Raw genomic sequence first — 19,586 nt, 5'->3', positions numbered from 1 at the left:
AGCTCTGTGTATTGCCTGATATTGAGCAAAGTTATAGTAGAGAGACCAAGATTATTCTGTTTTTATTTTGAAAGGCCTTCAGTATGCAGCCTTTCTCCAGGACAGCAACCCCAAACAAGGTGAACTAATTTTGTACTGTTACTTTACTTTAAATCTAATTTTTAAAAACTATTACATTTCTATCTTTCTTCAGGCTAGCTTAGTTCTTGTTAGAATTGTTCATTAAAAATATACTGTTTTTACATTGCTCCTAGTTTGAGATTTTGTGCTAATGGATTTGCTTTTTATCTTGAAGTATTGAAGTAACATTTTACATATTATGTTGTTGATCAGGTTGTATCAGAGTGATTGCTGACATGTGCTGAAATCCAGGGAACATGCAGGCTTAGCTTTTGGGCATACAATATTGAGCATTAAGTCAAAGCACTATGAAATTAATTCTATTTACTAAAAGAAAAATTGTAGGCAACCCTACCTATCAAAAACATATTTATATCATTTATACCTCAGAAAAGTGTGCCCTGGGTTCAGGATTTAATAACTTTTGAACTTGGCTTTTGCATGTTTTATATATTCTAAACAGCTATTGATTGAAAGAATGAACAGCACGGGTACATCCCAGCCCATACTTTCTCTTATATCAAATAATGTAGTTAGTTATATGCCATTATGTAAACAATACATCCAAATGTTTCTCAACTTTTACTTAATTTGAGTTATATTTTTATTTCTATAATTATTCAGAAAACTGCTTACTTACTATTAAAATTAAACATTTCATCAAGGATAGATCCATTTTCATCTTGTTTTATAGGTGGATGGAAGAGAATAGGGAGAGAAAAGGGGAGGAGGTAATGTGGAGAAGCTGAAGCTATGTACCAAAATTACACTCTTGCTTCTTTCCTTTGTTTACCTAGTAACTACCATTTTAAGAATCACAGGAAGATGAATTAGTGTAAAAATTCAAATGATGAAATTTAGTAGTGTTTTTTTTTGTTTTTTTGTTTTTTTTTCAGAGTGCTTTTTTTTGTTTGTTTTTATTTTATTCATTTTTAGAGAGGAGAGAGAGAGGGAGAGAGAGAGACAGAGAGAGAGAGGGGGGGAAGAGCTGGAAGCATCAACTTCCATATGTGCCTTGACCAGGCAAGCCCAGGGTTTCGAACCGGCGACCTCAGCATTTCCAGGTCAACGTGTTATCCACTGCACCACCACAGGTCAGGCTAGTAGTGTTTTTTAATGAGTCAACTATAAGCCCCCAAAATTCTTTTAAGATTTTTCTGAACAATTATAAAAAAAAATAGTCTGAAATATTTTGTTTTAAACTGGGAAGAGTTCTGGTAGTTCAGCATAGAACAAAGTCTCTTATCTCCACTGAAACTTAATTTATCAGTGATTTTTTTTTTTTTTCCATTTTTCTGAAGCTGGAAACAGGGAGAGACAGTCAAACAGACTCCTGCATGCGCCCGACCGGGATCCACCCGGCACGCCCACCAGGGGCGATGCTCTGCCCATCCTGGGCGTCGCCATGTTGCGACCAGAGCCACTCTAGCGCCTGGGGCAGAGGCCACAGAGCCATCCCCAGCGCCCGGGCCATCTTTGCTCCAATGGAGCCTTGGCTGCAGGAAGGGAAGAGAGAGACAGAGAGGAAAGCGCGGCGGAGGGGTGGAAAAGCAAATGGGCGCTTCTCCTGTGTGCCCTGGCCGGGAATTGAACCCGGGTCCTCCGCACGCTAGGCCAACACTCTACCGCTGAGCCAACCGGCCAGGGCTTATCAGTGATTTTTGATACAAAAATTAAAATTACTAAAATGCATCTTATGTATGAACTTTGTAAAATGGGTATACAGTAACTGTTTTTTCAGTAGAGACAGCCAGGTACCACACATACAAATTGTGTCTCTGTGGTGCCGCTATGGCGAAATTGGTGAGGTAGATTTTCTCCTACCATGTACATATTAGGGTTTTATATCAATCGGTGTCTTACGATTTTTTAAAATCAGTCTGACTAAAATTGATCCAGTGTAAGTTTACAGAGTATATACATCTGCAGCAAATAACTAAAAAATGGTTATGTTTTCTTTATTACTTTGGTTAATAAAGACCACAATTTCAAAACGTTTATATTTTTGAATTTACTAATGTGCTCTGGCCATGACTCTGAATGTGAGTTTTGGAACATTAGTGACTCTCTTGCCTTTTAAAAGACTAATAGCCCTGTCACGTGGTCAGGCAGTAATGAATACATTTCAACCTCAGGTGTCAAAGGAATCTCACTACCTACTAAACAAGTGCTATATTGAAGCCAATTTATTAGGGGAGTAAATGACATAAAATAAGAAAAACTGCTCAATTTCAGAAAGAGTATAGACTGATTTATAAAAAAACAAAAATGGCAGAGCCCAAGATTATAATATCAGGACACTCATTGGTAGTGACTATGATTAAACTGAATGTGGCTTAAACCATTGTTCACTTAGTTACCACATCTACAAAAGAAAGCTGAGAATTATCCATCACTCTTAACACAGGTATTTTTTGACAAAAGCTAAGAGGGGTTTTTCTGAAGAATGAATTCTAAATTAGAACTTATCTTCCTGTTTATATTTAAATGGTATTGCTGTACAAAAGAGTATAACAAAAGAGAAATTGTTGAAGAATACCTGTATACCTGCAGTTCTTTTATTTCCAGGAATAGTCTCACTAAGAAAATGAGCCTACTTCCTTTTTCTTTGTTTGTTTTTTTTTTATTTATTTATTTTTTTATGGCAGTGTCCTTTGGAGAATGTGATTAAACCTTTAGTTTCACATTTTCAATTTATTTTTCCAAATTCAACAGACCCTGAAAATTTGACAACCTATCAGAACATGGACATTCTGATTAATGGTTATTTTCAGTAAAGCATCCAATACCATGGATAAGAAGATAAGAATAGTGAGCATCAGCATTTATTACTATTTTCTTTTTTCCAACAGTGTGCTAATTAAGTACCTACCTATATATTTTTTAAAAGCAGAACAAAACAGAGGTTTGTTTATTTGAAATTCTAAGGTATAGGATATTTGGGGTTTTAAGTTCACTGAAGAAATTATTCCATAGATTATATTTTTAAAAATGGAAGATAATGTTAGAACTGGGATTGGCTTTGGACTTATTTCATTGTGGACTGGTTTTGTTATCGAATCACCTTAAGATATTTTAAATATTAATACTGCTTAGGAAAGAATTTAAAATTTAAAGAAGCAAATTTCTAGATAATTTTCCCTCTTGTTTTAACCCAGTAAATGTCTAAAATTGTTTTATTAATGCCTAACTTCTGATGGACTTTAGTTTCAATTTTGTTCTTAGTCATTGCAGATATTGACAAAATGTCATACGAAATTATTTTGTATTTTTTGTAGGACTGGGAAACAGAAAATCATGACTGGTATTGTTTTGAATGCCATTTGCCTGGAGAGGTGTTGATATGTGACCTGTGTTTTCGTGTGTATCATTCCAAGTGTTTGTCTGATGAGTACAGGCTTAGAGACAGCAGTAGTCACTGGCAGTGCCCAGTTTGCAGGGTGAGTACCTAATTGAGCTTTAATGTGCTGGTCAGAGGGTTGGAGTTTATTGACAATAGCTGCACAAAGATACCCCAGGTGGTCGTGCCAGGTTGATGGATAAAGTACTGGAGGGTGGGGGTTATCTGCTGAAATGATGGTATATGAACATAGAATACTCATAAATGGGTATCACAGAACATGCGACGTATTCAGGGTGTGGATTTTAGAAAGTTGTAATCACAAAAAAATATACACTCTTCTCTTACTTTACACTTGCCTCTGGCTCCTTCAATAAATAGCATTTGAGAATCAAGAAACACTCTTCCATACCCAAGGTCTTTTCAATGTGTCCTCTCTCCTACTCAGAAAACACAGTATCTACTTCCAATTTATATTCATGTAATTGTTGCCTTTATTTTTGTCATACCGTGAGTTTCTTTCTTGTTTATATTTTATTTGAAGGGTGGAGGATCGGGACAGTTGTACATAAAGCATTCTATTTAAAGCAAAATGAAATACAGTAGTAGGTAAAATAGGTACTTTTCACAATTAATTTCATTTATATTACATCCAGGTTGAAAAGTTTACATGGCTGTGCTTGTTGGTTGCAGAATGTGGAATGTGTGTGTATATGAGTGATGAGTAATACCTAAATACTACATTACATATGGCAGTATGGTAATTAGTAGGAAATTACTTGATTTTTAAATTATTATATTGTACTTAAAATTATTAAGATTCTTATTTGGAACCATGCAAATTGCCCAGACTACTAATGAGTTCAGTTTGTGAATATACTTTGTAAACTGGAGTAACTTAAATATATATTTGTTCTTCCAAAAAAAGTTTTTTCTTCATAATTCTTCTTCTCCATGCTATGAAGCAAACATTTTCTGCCATTATGGTAAGAAAAATACGTTGTACATTCTAGTCTTCCCTTAGTACCTGTGGTTTTGTCTTACTTAGTGTACTTAATGCTACCAGCGTACTGTATATATTCCAGACAAAAGACAGCTGGGATAATATTTAAAAATAATGTTTAATAATGACTTATAGTAAAAATGCCTAAATGATAGATAAATAGTGATAAATCCCTAGATCTGGATATATTAATGTCAAGCATCAAGTTGTAGACCTTCTCTTTGAGGTCTGCAAGAATTTATGCATATACAAAAATAATTTACTGTAATTAGTGGTGTGGGAACTGTGTTTAATATTCACTTTATTCTCATTTGTGCATTTTAAAAACAAATGTATCTCCTGTTTTCTGGTAACATTAAAATAAGTAAAAAATAATGAGATCTTAAGAACAAAAGCATTACAATAGTAAAAATATAAAAGAGATAGGATCACTGATCAAATAATATGTACTTAAGAACTTAGAAAATAAAATCCTGGACATAGCTGTGTCTTTATAGCCATACCTTTTTAATACTTAGTTCTTATATTCATAGTAAAGAATTTAAACAGTAGCATTAGAATTTTTGAGGATTGGTTAAACTTTATTGTGGGCGTTTTCTATCTCTTACATGATGAATGGAAATTGAATCTGACCAGTGATGAGCATCGACCTGGGACACTGAGATCCCCGGTTTGAAACCCCGAGGTTGCTGGCTTGAGCACGGTCTCACCGGCTTGAGCATGGAATCATTGATATGACCCTATGGTCGCTGGCTTGAGCAAGGGGTACTGGCTTGGCTGGAACCCACTGGTCAAGACAGATACAAGAAGCAATAAATGAACAACTAAAGTGTTGCAACTACAAGTTGATGCTTCTCATTTCTCTCTCCCTTCCTGTCTCCTCCCCCCATTCCCTGGCATCCTTGCTCTCACTTCTCACTAAAAAGAAAAAGAAAATGAAAATGGGAAAGTTATACCTCTGAAGAAAATGGGTAATAAATTCTTCCATTCTAATTCACCATCAAGTTTTCAGATTCCATTTTTTGTATGTGTTTGCTATATTCTTTACTGATTAGATTTTTTTTTTTTTTAATTTCAGAGAGTTTTGCTGGCTCACACAGAAACGTGATAGCCAAAATGGAACTTAGCTTACCCCATCCTATTTTTATTTTCTTTCCTCTGGTTTTCTTTTTGATTTTGTCAGTCTAGATAGTCTCACATTTGACATAATTACACTTACTGAAATGGTGCTACGAGTTAAAAAAAAAAAAGGTACTCGCACATTTGATGCATAGACTGTGAGCTACTCGGGTTGGGTCCAAAAGGCCTATGTCTGGGTTGAGGATGGTGAGTTTTACCTTCAGCTTTAAACCTTCCAGAGTAGTAGTTTTTTCTGTGTTAGAACTCTTCTACTGTTTTAATTATTACATTCAAGAAAAAGATTATTAGTCTTAACAATTCTTTTCCTGGGAGAAGACCTAATAATAACCTTGAAATTAGAGTGGAATTTTCAACATCTTTAAAGTAAAAGTTCTTGCTTGATTTTTTTTAATATAGTGTCAAAACTTCAAGTAAAGTCATTTTTTACAATCTAACATGAGAGTGACTGATTAGACTTAAATATTATATACTAATAGAACTGACAGACTGAAACTTCAGAATGATGGTTCCAAACAAGAATAACGAACTTTTCTATTTTTTATTTTAATTAATTGTTGAAAAGAATATAGATTAATTAGATTTACTAATGAGAAATTTTGAAGATGCTCAGAACCAAACTTTGAATAGTAGATGGAGCCCAACCATTACTACCTAAAATTCAAATTTAAAACATTATTGCCTGACCAGTGGTGGAGAAGTGGACAGAGCACTGACCTGGATCACTGAGGACCTGAGTTCAAAACCCCAAGGTCTCCAGCTTTAGTCCAGGCTCATTGGGCTTGAGCACAGGGTTGCTGGCTTGAGCATGGGATCATAGACATAATCCCGTGGTCACTGGCTTTAGCAAGGTATCACTGGCCCAGCTGGAGCCACCCAGTCAAGGCACAAATGAGAAGCACTTAGTGAACAGCTAGTATGCTGCAACTACAAGTTGATGCTTCTCATCTCTCTCCCTGCCTGCCTGCCTGCCTACCTGCCTGCCTGTCTCTCGCTATCACTTTAAATAAAAACAATTATTAATAGCAGTTAGAAGACTATTTTGTTTTTACATAATCTCTGCCCCTGCAGTATGAAAAAGTCACTGAGAATATCAACTTTAATTAAAAATAAATTTAAAAAAATGAGAGTACATGCAAGGATTTGTTTTTAAAAATCACTGATAATAGGTTCTTTCTCATCCAGCTATCAGCTGTTAACAGATTTACTTGAGCTGAAGCAGCTTTTTCTTAAATATCTATTTCTGAAATGTTTTAAGAAGTCAATTACATGAATTTTTCTCAATTTAAAGTAATTTTATCAGTTTTCATAATCTCCAGAATCTAAACTATTACTTTACAAATGTAGTTGTCATTGGAAAATTGCCTATGACTATCAGATTAGCATTTTGCTTTGAAGAAAATTTGAATCGTGTTGTTTCACACTCTTGTTACTGAAAACTTTCAATTAAAAATGGATTAAAATTTTTTTAAATTGGCTCTAAAAGTATTCAAGTAATTGAGAGGAGGATAAAGGGGAAAAAAACAAAATTTCTGGAAATGCTGTTGCATAGTAGGTGAATGTTCTGACAGACAGACACCCCTCCTTCACCCTCTCCCAGCTCATCCATGTGTACCTGTGTCTGTGTAACTTTATGTACATTAATGGATGGAGTCAGTTTGTTTCTATTCAGCAATCTCCCAGTCTTTCTCCTAAGTATCAAAATGTGCCATAATTTATTTAACAAGGGCCCCAGTGGTGCTTATTACATTGTTTCCACCAGCCTGTCTGGTCAGGAACATTACACCTAAACTTACCTTTCAAAGGGGACATTCATATGGCTGTGTCCAGAGTCCGGGCTCACTTTCTACTCTAGAGAGCAGTCTTCTCATATTGGGTGTATTTGAATTTTATATTTCTAAGATAGCCATGAATTTTCTTTTCCAGGAATAAAATGAGAAAACCTTAACTTTTAAGGGAAAATTACTTATGAGATTTTATTTGCCTAAAGAATATATCTTTAAAACAATACGGTCAGTTGTATTTTTTTAAATAGACAAAATAAGTTTACTTATACCTATGTAATTCTGTCTGATTACCTTCATAGGATAAATTCATTGAAGTTGAATTTTTAAATTTAAAGGATGACACATGTAGATTTGTGATAAAAATCACTAAGTTGTCCTGCAGAAGATTATACCCACTATACACACACACACACACACACACACATACACACACACTCATTTATGCCAACATGAAAGTATTTTCCAATTTTCTTTACTATCTTTTTAAGTGAGAGAATGGGAGGCAGAGAGACAGATTCCAGCATGCACCCTGACTGGGATCTACCCTGCAAGCTCACCAGAGGGTGATGCTCTGCCCATCTGGTGCCGTAGCTCCATTGCAACGAGAGCCATTTTTTAGCACCTGAGGCAGAGGCCACAGAGCCATCCTCAGCACTGGAGGCCAACTCTCCCTATCTAATCGAGTCATGGCTATGGAAGGGGAAAAGAGAGAGAGAAGAGGGTGGGGCAGAGAAGCAGATGGTTGCTTTTCCTGTATGCCCTGACCGGGAATCAAACCCAGGACATCCACATGCCAGGCTGATGCTCTACAACCGGGCAGGGCCTTTGTTGCTAACTTGATAGGGTATAAATGGCTTATTTTAATGTTGCCTCATTTTCATATATATTTTTTCTAAATTCCAAAGCCATTTTATCCTTTGATGCTGTGGTTATAGAAGGCAGGCATGGGTGTATACACAAGCCTGTGTGTGTGTGTGTGTGTGTGTGTGTCTGTCTGTGTTGTGTATGTGTATACCTGCATGGGTATAGGTTTGCAAGCGTGGGAGTGCAAGTGTAGGGTGGGGGCACATGTGCACACCTGTGTTGTGTGTGCATGTGTGTCTGTTTTGTGTGCAAGAGTACATGTGTTTACATGTGCATAAAATGTAATTATATGGGGTGTGTATGTACTTGGATGCTTACTGGCCTCCAGTCCTGCTGGTGAACATCATGATACTGTTTGAGTGATAACTCCTTGAAATTTCTATAATGTGTTACAAGAAACCCTAGGACCACCCCCAAGGTTGGTGCACCATGCTGCCTTTTAGAGCAGCACTTTCAGGGAGACCTTTCTGTGGGGATAAAAAGGTTCTCTCGTCCACTAGGAACTACTGTGTGTCTACTGAGCACTTGAATGTGGCTTATGAGACCGCAGGAAGTGGAATTCAATTTGGCACTTGTGGCTATGGCTACCTACTATATCATACAGTGCAGTTTTAGAACTGCATGTTCTAAATGCCTGTACTATACCCAGAGAAGCATCTCTGGTATAAAATGTCTGCCTCATGGCTGGCTCGGCATTTGTTCTCCCCATCAAGCCATAGTTAGGACTTGGAAGAATTATAAAGGAGGGATATAAATCAGCTTGCGCCCCACTGCCCCCCCCCTTTCCTCATATATACAGCAGGTTATATAGCACAGTGGTTTTCAACCACCGGTCCACCAGGAATTTCATGCCAGTCCGTGAAAGAGTTGACCACCCTGATGTTGTATGAAGATTATAGTCTATAATAATTGGATCTATAATCTTCATACAGCATCAGGGTGGTTAACTCTTTCACAGACCTGCACTGGTCCCCAGACTGGTGGATGAAAATACTGTTATAGCAAACACTGTCATGACTGTAAAATACAGTGTAGTGCACAGATTAATGGCTGTAATAGCTGATAGTGCTACATTTGCTCTGAATCTAGTGCCTCCTAAAAAGTCAGTTAACTGTAGTGGTAAAGAAACTATATATAGTCAAACAAAATAGTTGCCACTTTCCAGCTTAATAATTTTGAGATGCATTATGAAAAACGTCCCTATTTCCTCTATCTTCTTTTAACATGTTTGTGGGGTTTTTTTTGTTTTTGTTTTTGTTTTCTTTGTATTTTTCTGAAGCTGGAAACGGGGAGAGACAGTCAGACAGACTCCCGCATGCCCCCGACCAGGATCCACCCGGCACGCCCACCAGGGGCGATGCTCTGCCCCTCTGGGGCGTCGCTCTGCTGTGACCAGAGCCACTCTAGCGCCTGGGGCAGAGGCCAAGGAGCCATCCCCAGCGCCCGGGCCATCTTTGCTCCAATGGAGCCTTGGCTGCGGGAGGGGAAGAGAGAGACAGAGAGGAAGGAGGGGGGGGTGGAGAAGCAAATGGGAGCTTCTCCTATGTGCCCTGGCCGGGAATCGAACCCGGGTCCCCCGCACGCCAGGCCGACGCTGTACCACTGAGCCAACCGGCCAGGGCTGTGTTTTTTTACATAAATGAATTTTGTTTTTAAGTGAACTAAAATATGTCATTAGGGAGCAGCATTTTGTGTTTTATGTGTCTTGACTGTGTGCACATAGAAAGTGCTAGCATGGGAAGACCATAGTGGCCTACTATCCTTTTTCATATTTGGTTCTCTAAAATGAAATGTTACTCTAGTGAAATCCATTTAAAGATTTTTATCTTAGGCTTTTATGTTACATTATAACATAAAAACTTTATATTATAGCCTGACCAGGCAGTGACGCAGTGGATGGAGCATTGAACTGGGATGCCGAAGACCCAGATTCAAAACCCTGAGGTCACTGGTTTGAGTACAGGCTCACCAACTTTAGTGCAGGGTCAACAGCTTGAGCATGCAATCATAGACATGACTCCATGGTCACCAGCTTGAGCCCAAGGTTGCTGGCTTCAGCAACGAGTCTCTGGCTCGGCTGCAGCCCCCTAATCAAGGCACATATGAGAAAGCAATCAATGAATAACTAAGGTGCCACAATGAAGACTTGATGCTTCTCATTTCTCTCCCTGTCTGTATCTCTCTCTCTAATAAAACAAAAACAAAAAAACCTTTGTATTACAATTTTTTATATCCTCTAACAAACTTTGGTTGACTTGACATTCAATGTATGACATTTTTGTCACTTTTATATGAAAAGGTCCAAAGATCCATGTAAGTCACAAAAGAAAAATTTTCTGGGTAATAGATGGGGATATATTATTTCAAGTATGTCTTTAAAAACTAGAAAATGCTTATCCCCCCCACGTTTCAGATGGCATTTATCTGTTTAAGGATAATCTTTTAAATTTTGTTAATACCCAAATTGTATGATGAGTCAGCCTAGCCCATTAATAAAATAGAGAAACACAAGAAAAGGAAATGAGGAGAATCTGTGGGAGAATTTTATTGCTAATTTTTATTTTATTTATTTTTTAAGTAAGGGGAGGGGAGATAGACTCCCATATGCACCCTGACCAGGATCCACCAGGAAATCCCCATCTGGGGCCGATGCTCAGGTCAAGTGAGCTATTTTTAGCACCTGAGGAAGACGTACTGGGAACAACCAAGCTATCCTCAGCACCTGAAGCTGATGCTCAGATCAGTTGAGCCATTGGCTGTAGGAGGAGACGAAAGGGAGAGAAGGGGGATAGGGAGGGGAAGAGAAGCAGATGATCATTTCTCTTGTGTGCCTGAGTGGGAGTTGAACCCAGGATATTAATATGCTGGGCTGATGCGCTATCCACTGAGCAGCTGGCCAGGGCCACTAATTTTTAAAACATATATTGGTCCTACATCTAATCCAAAGAGCTCTCCCAATTTTGTAGCATCTGATTCTCTGACCCCTGTTCTTGACTATCAGGCATGTGCAGAAATTTGAGGAAGAGTGCCCCTTAGTGATAGTTAGGCATTAATTGGAACTATTCCTAAAATTCCCTACTACTGCAGCTTCTCTTCAAAATATTTGAAATAAAGATACATATTTTGTAGGAAAGGTACCATATTTTTGGCTCCATAAGACGCATCTGGCCATAAGATACACCTAGGGTTTTAAGGAGGAAAATAAGAAAAAAAATAGTCTGAACCAAATGGTGTGTTAAAGTATTTAATAAAATACCATATTTTTTGCGCTCCATAAGATGCATGGGCATTTTCCCCTCCACTTCTTTTGGGGGGGGAGTGTGCATCATATGGATCGAAAATATGGTTATTTATATATATATTCACAGAAAAACTATAAAAAGCATTTCAAATTAACTTTTAAATTGATTGTTAAGCCCTAGGTACTATATATATTTTTTCCATGTGGGATATAATATACTTATTAGGCAGATACTGAAAATGAAGGAATTTAACTGGTCTACTAAATCCAAACCAAGATGAAATTGCCATTAGGAGGCCTCATAGAGTTTAATCAAGAGGGTACATACTGACTTGTCAGTGGTAAGTTAGTTCTGGGTAAACTTATATTTTGTGTCATTTGCACTGTGACTTTAGTTGTTTAGAAGGTAGCTAAAGGAAAAGTCATGATGAAAGCTATATCTTGAAATGAGATAGGAATATACTTCTGAATCCATATTTTCATTCTTTTGGGCATGTAAGCAGTGCAATTTTATTTTTAATTCCAAAGTTAGTAGAATGCTCATTTAAAGTTCAGAATGAAATGGGACAAAATGCTAAGTGAAAATATTTTGAACATAAATTACTTGTTTGTATTTACTATGAAACTGTAATATAACTAATATAACTATTTTTATTTTCAGATCAGTCTTTCTGTGTTATTGTGGAAAATTAATATTTTCACTCTGAAAATAAAATATTTTTACCTTCAAGATACCTATTAACAAATCTGGAATGGAGAGTTGATTTTTAAATAGAAGTAGAAGCATGTTGGGTGGGGCATTCCTTTTTTTTCCCCTCTCTTTCTGGTGGACAGTGATAGTAGTGAATAAGGATGAGCATTAAATATTTTTACGCCCTGGCCAGTTTGCTCAGTGGATAGAACGTTGGTCCAGGGTATAGATGTCCTGGGTTTAGTTCCTAGTCAGGACACACAGGAGAAGCAACCATCTGCTTCTTTCCCCCTTCTTCTTCCCCTCCCACAGCCAGTGGCTCAATTAAGCCTTGGCCCCAGGCGCTGAGGAGAGCTCCTTGGTTTGAGTGTCAGCCTCAAGTGCTAAAAATAACTCAGTTGATTTGAGCATCAGCTCCAGACATGTGTTGCTGCATAGATCCCAGTCAGTGTGCATGTGGGAGTCTATCTCCCCTTCTCTCACTTAAAATATATACATATATATATATATATATTTACAATTTTTAGAGGAAAATATTATGGAAACATTTATAAAGCCAAAGCATTTTAAATATTGTTTTTGGGATATAAAACTATAAAATCTCAGCCCTGGCCAGTTGGCTCTGTGGTAGAGCATCAGCCAGGCGTATGAAGTCGCGGGTTTGATTCCTAGTCAGGGCACACAGGAGAAGTGCCCATCTGCTTCTCCACCCTTCCCCCTCTCCTTTCTCTCTGTCTCTCTCCTCCCCTCGTAGGCAAGGCTCCATGGGGCAAAGGTGGCCCAGGCGCTGAGGATGGCTTCGTGGCCTCCACCTCAGGCACTAGAATGGCTCCAGTTGCAATGGAGCAATGCCCCAGATGGGCAGAGCATGGCCCCCTGGTGGGCATACCGGTGTATCCTGGTCAGGTGCATGTGGGAGTCTATTTCTCTGCCTCACTGCTGCTCACTTCAGAAAAATACAAAATAAAAATAAAACTATAAAATCTCATGTATTGTTCTGTAATCTCATTATAAAACTATCTGGACCCAAGCAAGCAGGAAAAACATGCCCATGTTTTCTACATTGCCTTCCCATTATGAGTTTAGCAGTGTTATGATCAGAAAGGCTTGGATATGAGTGCTAAATGTTTTTGTTTTTTTAATTTGTATTTATTGATTTTAGTGAGAGAGGAATGGAGAGAGATAGAGAGGGACCAGGTACACCAATTTGTTCCTGTGTGTGCCCTGACCAGGGATCGAACCGACAAACTCATTAGTCAACAGAGCCAAATATCAACAGTACAACAATTGAAATTTCTTTTGAGAGCCAGATTTTTACATTTAAACTGTATAGGAAGGTACATTGTTATTAACTTAATTAGGGTACCCCTAAGCTGGCCTTTGCTAAAAATGTCCTCAATCTGATTGAGCCGCATGTGGCTCGCAAGCCACGGTTTGCTGACCACTGCTCTAACCAGCTGACCCATCTGGCCAGGGCGAGTGCGAAATATTTTGAGTGGTAATGTATTTGGTTTTTGTGATAAGTGTTTGGTCACTTGTTTTGGGTCTTAATTGAATTTTATCTTTGATTTTTAACTCTTAAGGATTAAGGAGATAATTGTTGGGCCGATAAGGATGTTAAAACCTAATGTTGATAAATAGGAAGCTCACTTAGTGTTTCCAATATTGATGAACTGAAAAGAGTACTACAGATGGTGCTGTTTCCTTTTATTGTTTGCAAATGTATGAGGTGGGAGGGGAAGGTGTGGACAGGTGGACTGGTAGCCTCTGAACAGAGAACAAATGATACTCATATCTTGACCTGAAAACAGCAGGTAACTTATTTTCAGAAAAGAATAGAAAGGCTTATTGCAGTGAAGAATACATTCTGCCTCTCTCCCTTTTGAATCTTTTTCTTTAAAGATTAGAATTGTGTAGAAGGGGAGGAACAAGTAGATATAAAACCAGGTTCCATAAGGTTTTTCTGAATGTCCGTTTTCTTTTTTCTAGTGCCTGTAATGTGCCAAAAAGGAGATTAAAGTTATCCCCCAAAGTGTATATAATATTAAACGATGAAATTTCTGATAAGCATAACATTCCTCTCTCTATAGCTAGTAATATTTTCTAGTTTTTTGTGAATATATGGATGTAGTAGATTTAGAAATACAGTACTGTGTATTTTTACAATACCAGCTGGTTTCATGGTCTGTAAAATTAGAGTTGCTTTAAGTTTATAAATCACCCTAAACTGGCTGGTACAAAACTAGAAGCTGATTATATCATCTGAACTTAGTCATAACTTACCTCACTCAGAGCAGAGTTGATTTTGTAAAATTTAATAAATACAGACATAGCTGGAGTAGCATTTGGTGCTATTTTTAAATTTGGATGAACAAGTCTGTAAACATTATGCATTAGTGGTTCTGCAAGTCCAACTTCCCCACGGGGGAGGGGCGGGGGGGCTGTAAATGGAGCTGCGTTTGCTTGCCTGCTCCAAGTGTCCACCTCAGGACACTCTTAGTAGTTTGTATTATCCTCAGAGTTCCAACTTTTAGTTGTGAGTAAGAAGACATTTGTGACAGCTTAAGGGAAATGTAAAAACTTTAATTTACATTCCTTAACTTAAGTTAAAAAAAATATTGCCAGAAACTCAAGTGCAAATGACTGTTGCTGGACTGATTGTGGGAGATTTTGAATGGAGATAGAGGGAATCCACATGGTTAACTGTATGGTGCACCCCAGACATGGAAGTGCATAAGCCAAGTTTTCCACCATAAAAATTGGCAGTAGATGTGTTGTTCTGATCTTCTGGTCTTATACTGAGGAATTAATTTCAGTGTAAATACTGGGGTGAAAAAGACTGTAGGTATATTTTTAGAAAATCCTAGAATATGATTGTCATTGATGGGGCCTTTGGGATCTCTGTGATGGGAGGACAAATGGCAGAACTTTTAGACCACTTCCACCAGACCAGCTCTACTGATAAAGTATCAAACATTGGGGTTTCTTATGAATACTTTGATTCCTTTGCGTTCTATCATTACAAATTGTTGTAGAGAATACTTTAGAACCTCTAATTTCAGTAACAACATAGGTGATAATTTATGTGCAGATAAAATTTATTCTGATTCTTTCCTGTGATTATAGTTACAGAAGAGAGCTTGGATCTTCTTGATTCCTCAAACAATATAGGTAATTTAGATGCAGATTAGTGTTGCTTCACTAACATCCAAGAACCACCTGTACCAGAATCACCTGATGTGCTTATTTAGAACACAGCCTCTAGGCTGAGGCTCAGGAACATGCCTTTCAGCAAGTGCCCCAGAATTGTGAGCTTATTAACATTTAAATGAGCCTTTGGTTGTTAGAGGCCAACAGTGATGTTTAGGTATCATCTGGCAATGAAATGATTCACACAGTAGAAGTAAACAAAATGGTTTATAGTGGCCAAAATATGCTAGCACAGCTTGGGTGTGTGATTAGCTGTTTCACATTTTGGATGGATCTTGTATTGTCCAGTTCAACTGCTTGGAATATTTTTTCTAGTAGACAGTGAAGCTGGTTAGTAATAACTGTCCTGAGTTCAATTCACCTGGCAAAAGAACACTGAACTAGACTGTTATGGACCCTGCTTTCTAGAACTTAAAAGAATCTAGTCAAGGGTTGGCAAGCTACAGCCCCATGGGCTATATCCAGCTTTCCACATGTTTTTGTACTGATCATAAGCTAAGAGTGGGGTTTACATTTTTAAATATTTGAAGAAAAATCAAAAGAATATTTTGTGACATGAAAATTATAAGAAATTACGATTTTAGTTTCCATGAGTTTTATTAGAACATAGCCACGCTCATAGAATGTGTCTGCATTATTTACTTCACCATGGCAGTTGAGTAGTTGAAGCAGACACCAACTGTATGTCCTCAAAGACCAAAATAGTTTTGTCTGGCCCTCAAGGGAAAAAGTTTGCCAAACCTGGTGAACCTGCTTCTGAAGACTATTCTGGTTATTGGGAACCCACCAAAAGTACAAGGATCTTGTCTTTCTTTTGTCACAGACTTGGGACTTGGATTGGAACTCCAGCAACACAAATACGTATCTAAGAAGATACCGTGGTTTCTGATTTTGCTTTTTTTTTTTTCTTTTGGATATTTGATATACTGAAATGATATTTCTACAAGTTCATTTTCTGCTAAAATATGTTTCTACAATTTAAAGCAATGTATCTAGGGAACATTGAAAATTCCAGACCAATTAATCCTGATTGTACCTTTGAAAAATGATGCTTGGACATTGTAATCAATGATGAGATGTGGATCTTTTACCTTCTTCCAGCCAGAAAGACCTTAAGTCACTGAGAGTGATACTTTATTTATGTTTTATCTGTGGTATCATTAGATTCATATGATTTGCTATATCCCAGTAATTGTTTATAATTGGCTTAAGAATCTCTTACTGGGGAAGATGCTCAAGCTTTTGTTACTTTTTTCCTTGAAGTAGAAGAAAGCAGCTCCTCAGTTGTGTATAAGGTACTTAAGAACTACATACTTTAGTGGATGTGGTATGCATGTTTATAACATAGCTTTAGCCATGTAATTATTGTCATTTTAAAATGATTACAACAACTTTGGCCATGGAATGGAAAGTTTGTCTCTTGATAATATGCAAGCTTTGACCCAAATCACTCCTGTTTGCTACTGGTTGATACGAACAGTTATCAGAACTTGACCAGTTATCAGAACTTGACCGCGCTTTACTAGGATGGATTCTGAGCTGCACACTGTTACAAGAGGCCTTTACTGAGAGGAGTCATGAGATCACAAGTAGAGAGTAGGCACAGTTCTTCAGAGCCTGAGCAAGAATTGGATCTGAAATAATCTGTAGATATTATACAGCATTACTTTTATGTTTTTTGAAATTGTTAAGAGTTATCTGCTTAGTATATTATAAACAAAATAGCATTTACCTTAGAAGCTAACCCTTTACTTTCAATTAGAGTCGCTTTTTCTCAAGCCACCATAAGAAGTGCCTTGGTTTGGCTTCCAGGCACCAACTGAGACATTCTGCTGTGTTGTGTAAGGCAGCTCACGTATTACCTTAGAAATCCCTGGAAGTGTAGCTTTGTTGATTTCTTTTGTGAAATACTGAATCTCTAAATTGTAATTGGAAACTGTCAGAAAGAATGCTTACAAGTTTAGCAAATGTGAAAGTATGTGACAGCAAGTGCGTTGTCCCTACAGATTGTTGAGAGAGGTTTTGCATCTGCTCAGAGTCCTCTCTGTTTTCTTCAGTTTGCTAAGGAAGCGCTTGGGCCCATGGTCTTCGGAACAGGCTCCTTTCAGCCTCCTGGACGTGTCTTGAGCTGCGTGAGGTCCAGGCACAGAGCTCTGTGCTCCAGGGCAGCTGTTCTCTTACCAACCCTAGTGCATGTATGCATTTCAGTTTTTGTCCTGCATCTTCAGTAGAATCCGTATTTGCCACCTGAAAAGATATGTTGGGCACCAGTAGAAAATTAACAATAGCAGAGGCTTTCAACAACAACAACTGTGAAGCTAATTTTGGTGAATCCTTCCATATGGCTCAAATTATTGAAGTTTCTAATACAGTACATGCAAAAAGAATGAACAAATAAAACATAGGAGAGATGCATTTCTGTTTGAGCAAGTACACAGAGAAAGTTACTAAAGTTACTAGATCTGGCATCACTTTAAAAAAGAATTTCTGAAGAACCACTTGACATTTCTCAGTATAGCAGCCAAAGATACAGTTGGGACCATTGTACCTGTTTGTGTAAGTAAGTACATTGCCTCTTAAATAATGCTGGTCAGTAATTCTCAGTCAAGGTCACATTTTAGAAACATACAGCAAGTGCCTAAGCCTTTCCCCAGACAATGTTAGCAGACTCTCTGGGTGGCACCTTGATATCAGCAGGCCTTTTCTTTGAGGTAAAATTTACTTTACAGGGCTTTGGACAAGTCTTAAATATACTGTTTGATGAACAAATGCACACACCTGTATAACAAAATCCCACAGAGACAGAGGATGTGACCATTGAATCCTCTTCCCCCAGACAGCCATCGTTCTCATTACTCTGCATCACAGATGTATTGTGCCTGTTCTGGAAATTTATATAAGTGGTTTTTTTAAAAAAAGATTTTCCAGGTGGTTCTAATTCACAGCCACAGTTAATCAGAGCTGAATTAGGAATACCTAAGTCTGGATAACACTTTATTAACGGGGTAGAAGATCTAGAGTAATATTTTGATGGAATTGGAGCTATGAAGGATGTCATGGGTCATATGTAGTTAGCCATGGAAGTCATCTGTCCCCCTTTTGTTTCCTTTTCCATTCTGCTTGAAATAGTCATTTTAACACATTCATATCACCACTTTTAATTGCATAGTAGAAGAGAGATACTCTAGCAACTTGACTCTTAGCAAATTTAAACAGGATATAAAAACAGATCATCATCCTGTATTTGTCGTTTATTTTTGTAAAATTAAGAACCTCAGCCTGAACACTGCATTTGCAGTCTTCTCAACAAGAAAGAAGTGTTGCTGCATGTGGTTATAGTAATTGAACAGTTCGTTCTTAATGTTTAAACAGATGAAACCAAAGTGAAAGCATTGTGAGAGATGTGACACCCATGTTTTGTGTAGAAAAGAAGTAGAAACTGAAAATGAACTTTGTTCAAATAGGAACAATTTAGTGCACAAGTTGACTAAACTTAAGCAAAGTAAAATAAATTTTTCCCTACTATGTCAAAGTGTTTTCAGTTTTATAGAAAGATTGATGTAGTTGAGATGTTTTGGCTATAGTGATATTCTGATTCTAGCACTGCATCACTTTTGTCCATAGAGAAACATTGAATTGCTTTATTTTCTAAGACTCTATAAACAGAAAAGGTTAGATTCCTCCTAACGTGAAACACTTCATATGTTGATGTTTAGAGCACAGATATGAGAAAAACGTTCCTGCAAACACATGGAATATACAACAGCCCAAGGGCCATGTTGTGGTAGATGCAGTGAGGCACCCATTTCCACCCTCACTGCTCAGTTGACTGCAGGCAATATGGAGGGAACACTATATTTCAGCACCACACAAAGTGGTGGTTGTATATTTCCTTTAATAATGTTACCTATTAAAAGAATCATAGCCCCACAGATAGTATCAATAGACTTCTAACTTGATGTACATTACTATTATGTCTGAATTTACACAAATTTATGATTCAATGATCAGATTGATATTTGGGATCAGCAGTTTTAGCTATACCCAAAATATTTGGCACGATAAAGCATGTAGCTGGAAGCATTTGTTTTTATTCTTTTAAAGGGAATGTAGGTTTTCCAAGAGGTGAGAAAACAGCCTTGTTGGCCCTCCACTTTTGTCCCTTCCCTATGTCCGAAAATTTATCAAACTGT

At 37.6% G+C, this 19,586-nt stretch overlaps 1 protein-coding gene across 11 annotated transcripts in view; it reads left to right on the top strand.

Annotated features, from left to right (window-relative positions):
* Window positions 1-19,586, top strand: part of ZMYND11 (zinc finger MYND-type containing 11) — a 173,058-nt gene that overhangs the window by 102,471 nt on the left and 51,001 nt on the right. For 7 of the 11 annotated variants that reach the window (XM_066279220.1, XM_066279227.1, XM_066279219.1 and 4 more), the window contains 2 exons: window positions 75-119; window positions 3,399-3,560. The exons of 2 other annotated variants lie outside the window; for them this stretch is intronic. In XM_066279220.1, the coding sequence (XP_066135317.1) occupies window positions 75-119; window positions 3,399-3,560 (207 nt within the window). The remainder of the gene's footprint in view (window positions 1-74; window positions 120-3,398; window positions 3,561-19,586) is intronic. 2 more of the 11 variants (XM_066279224.1, XM_066279223.1) reach the window with 1 other exon arrangement.

Source organism: Saccopteryx bilineata, chromosome 5 (assembly GCF_036850765.1).
Source record: "Saccopteryx bilineata isolate mSacBil1 chromosome 5, mSacBil1_pri_phased_curated, whole genome shotgun sequence".
In the NCBI taxonomy this organism is placed as follows: Eukaryota; Metazoa; Chordata; class Mammalia; order Chiroptera; family Emballonuridae; genus Saccopteryx; species Saccopteryx bilineata.
This window is presented reverse-complemented; position numbering and strand designations above follow the sequence as displayed.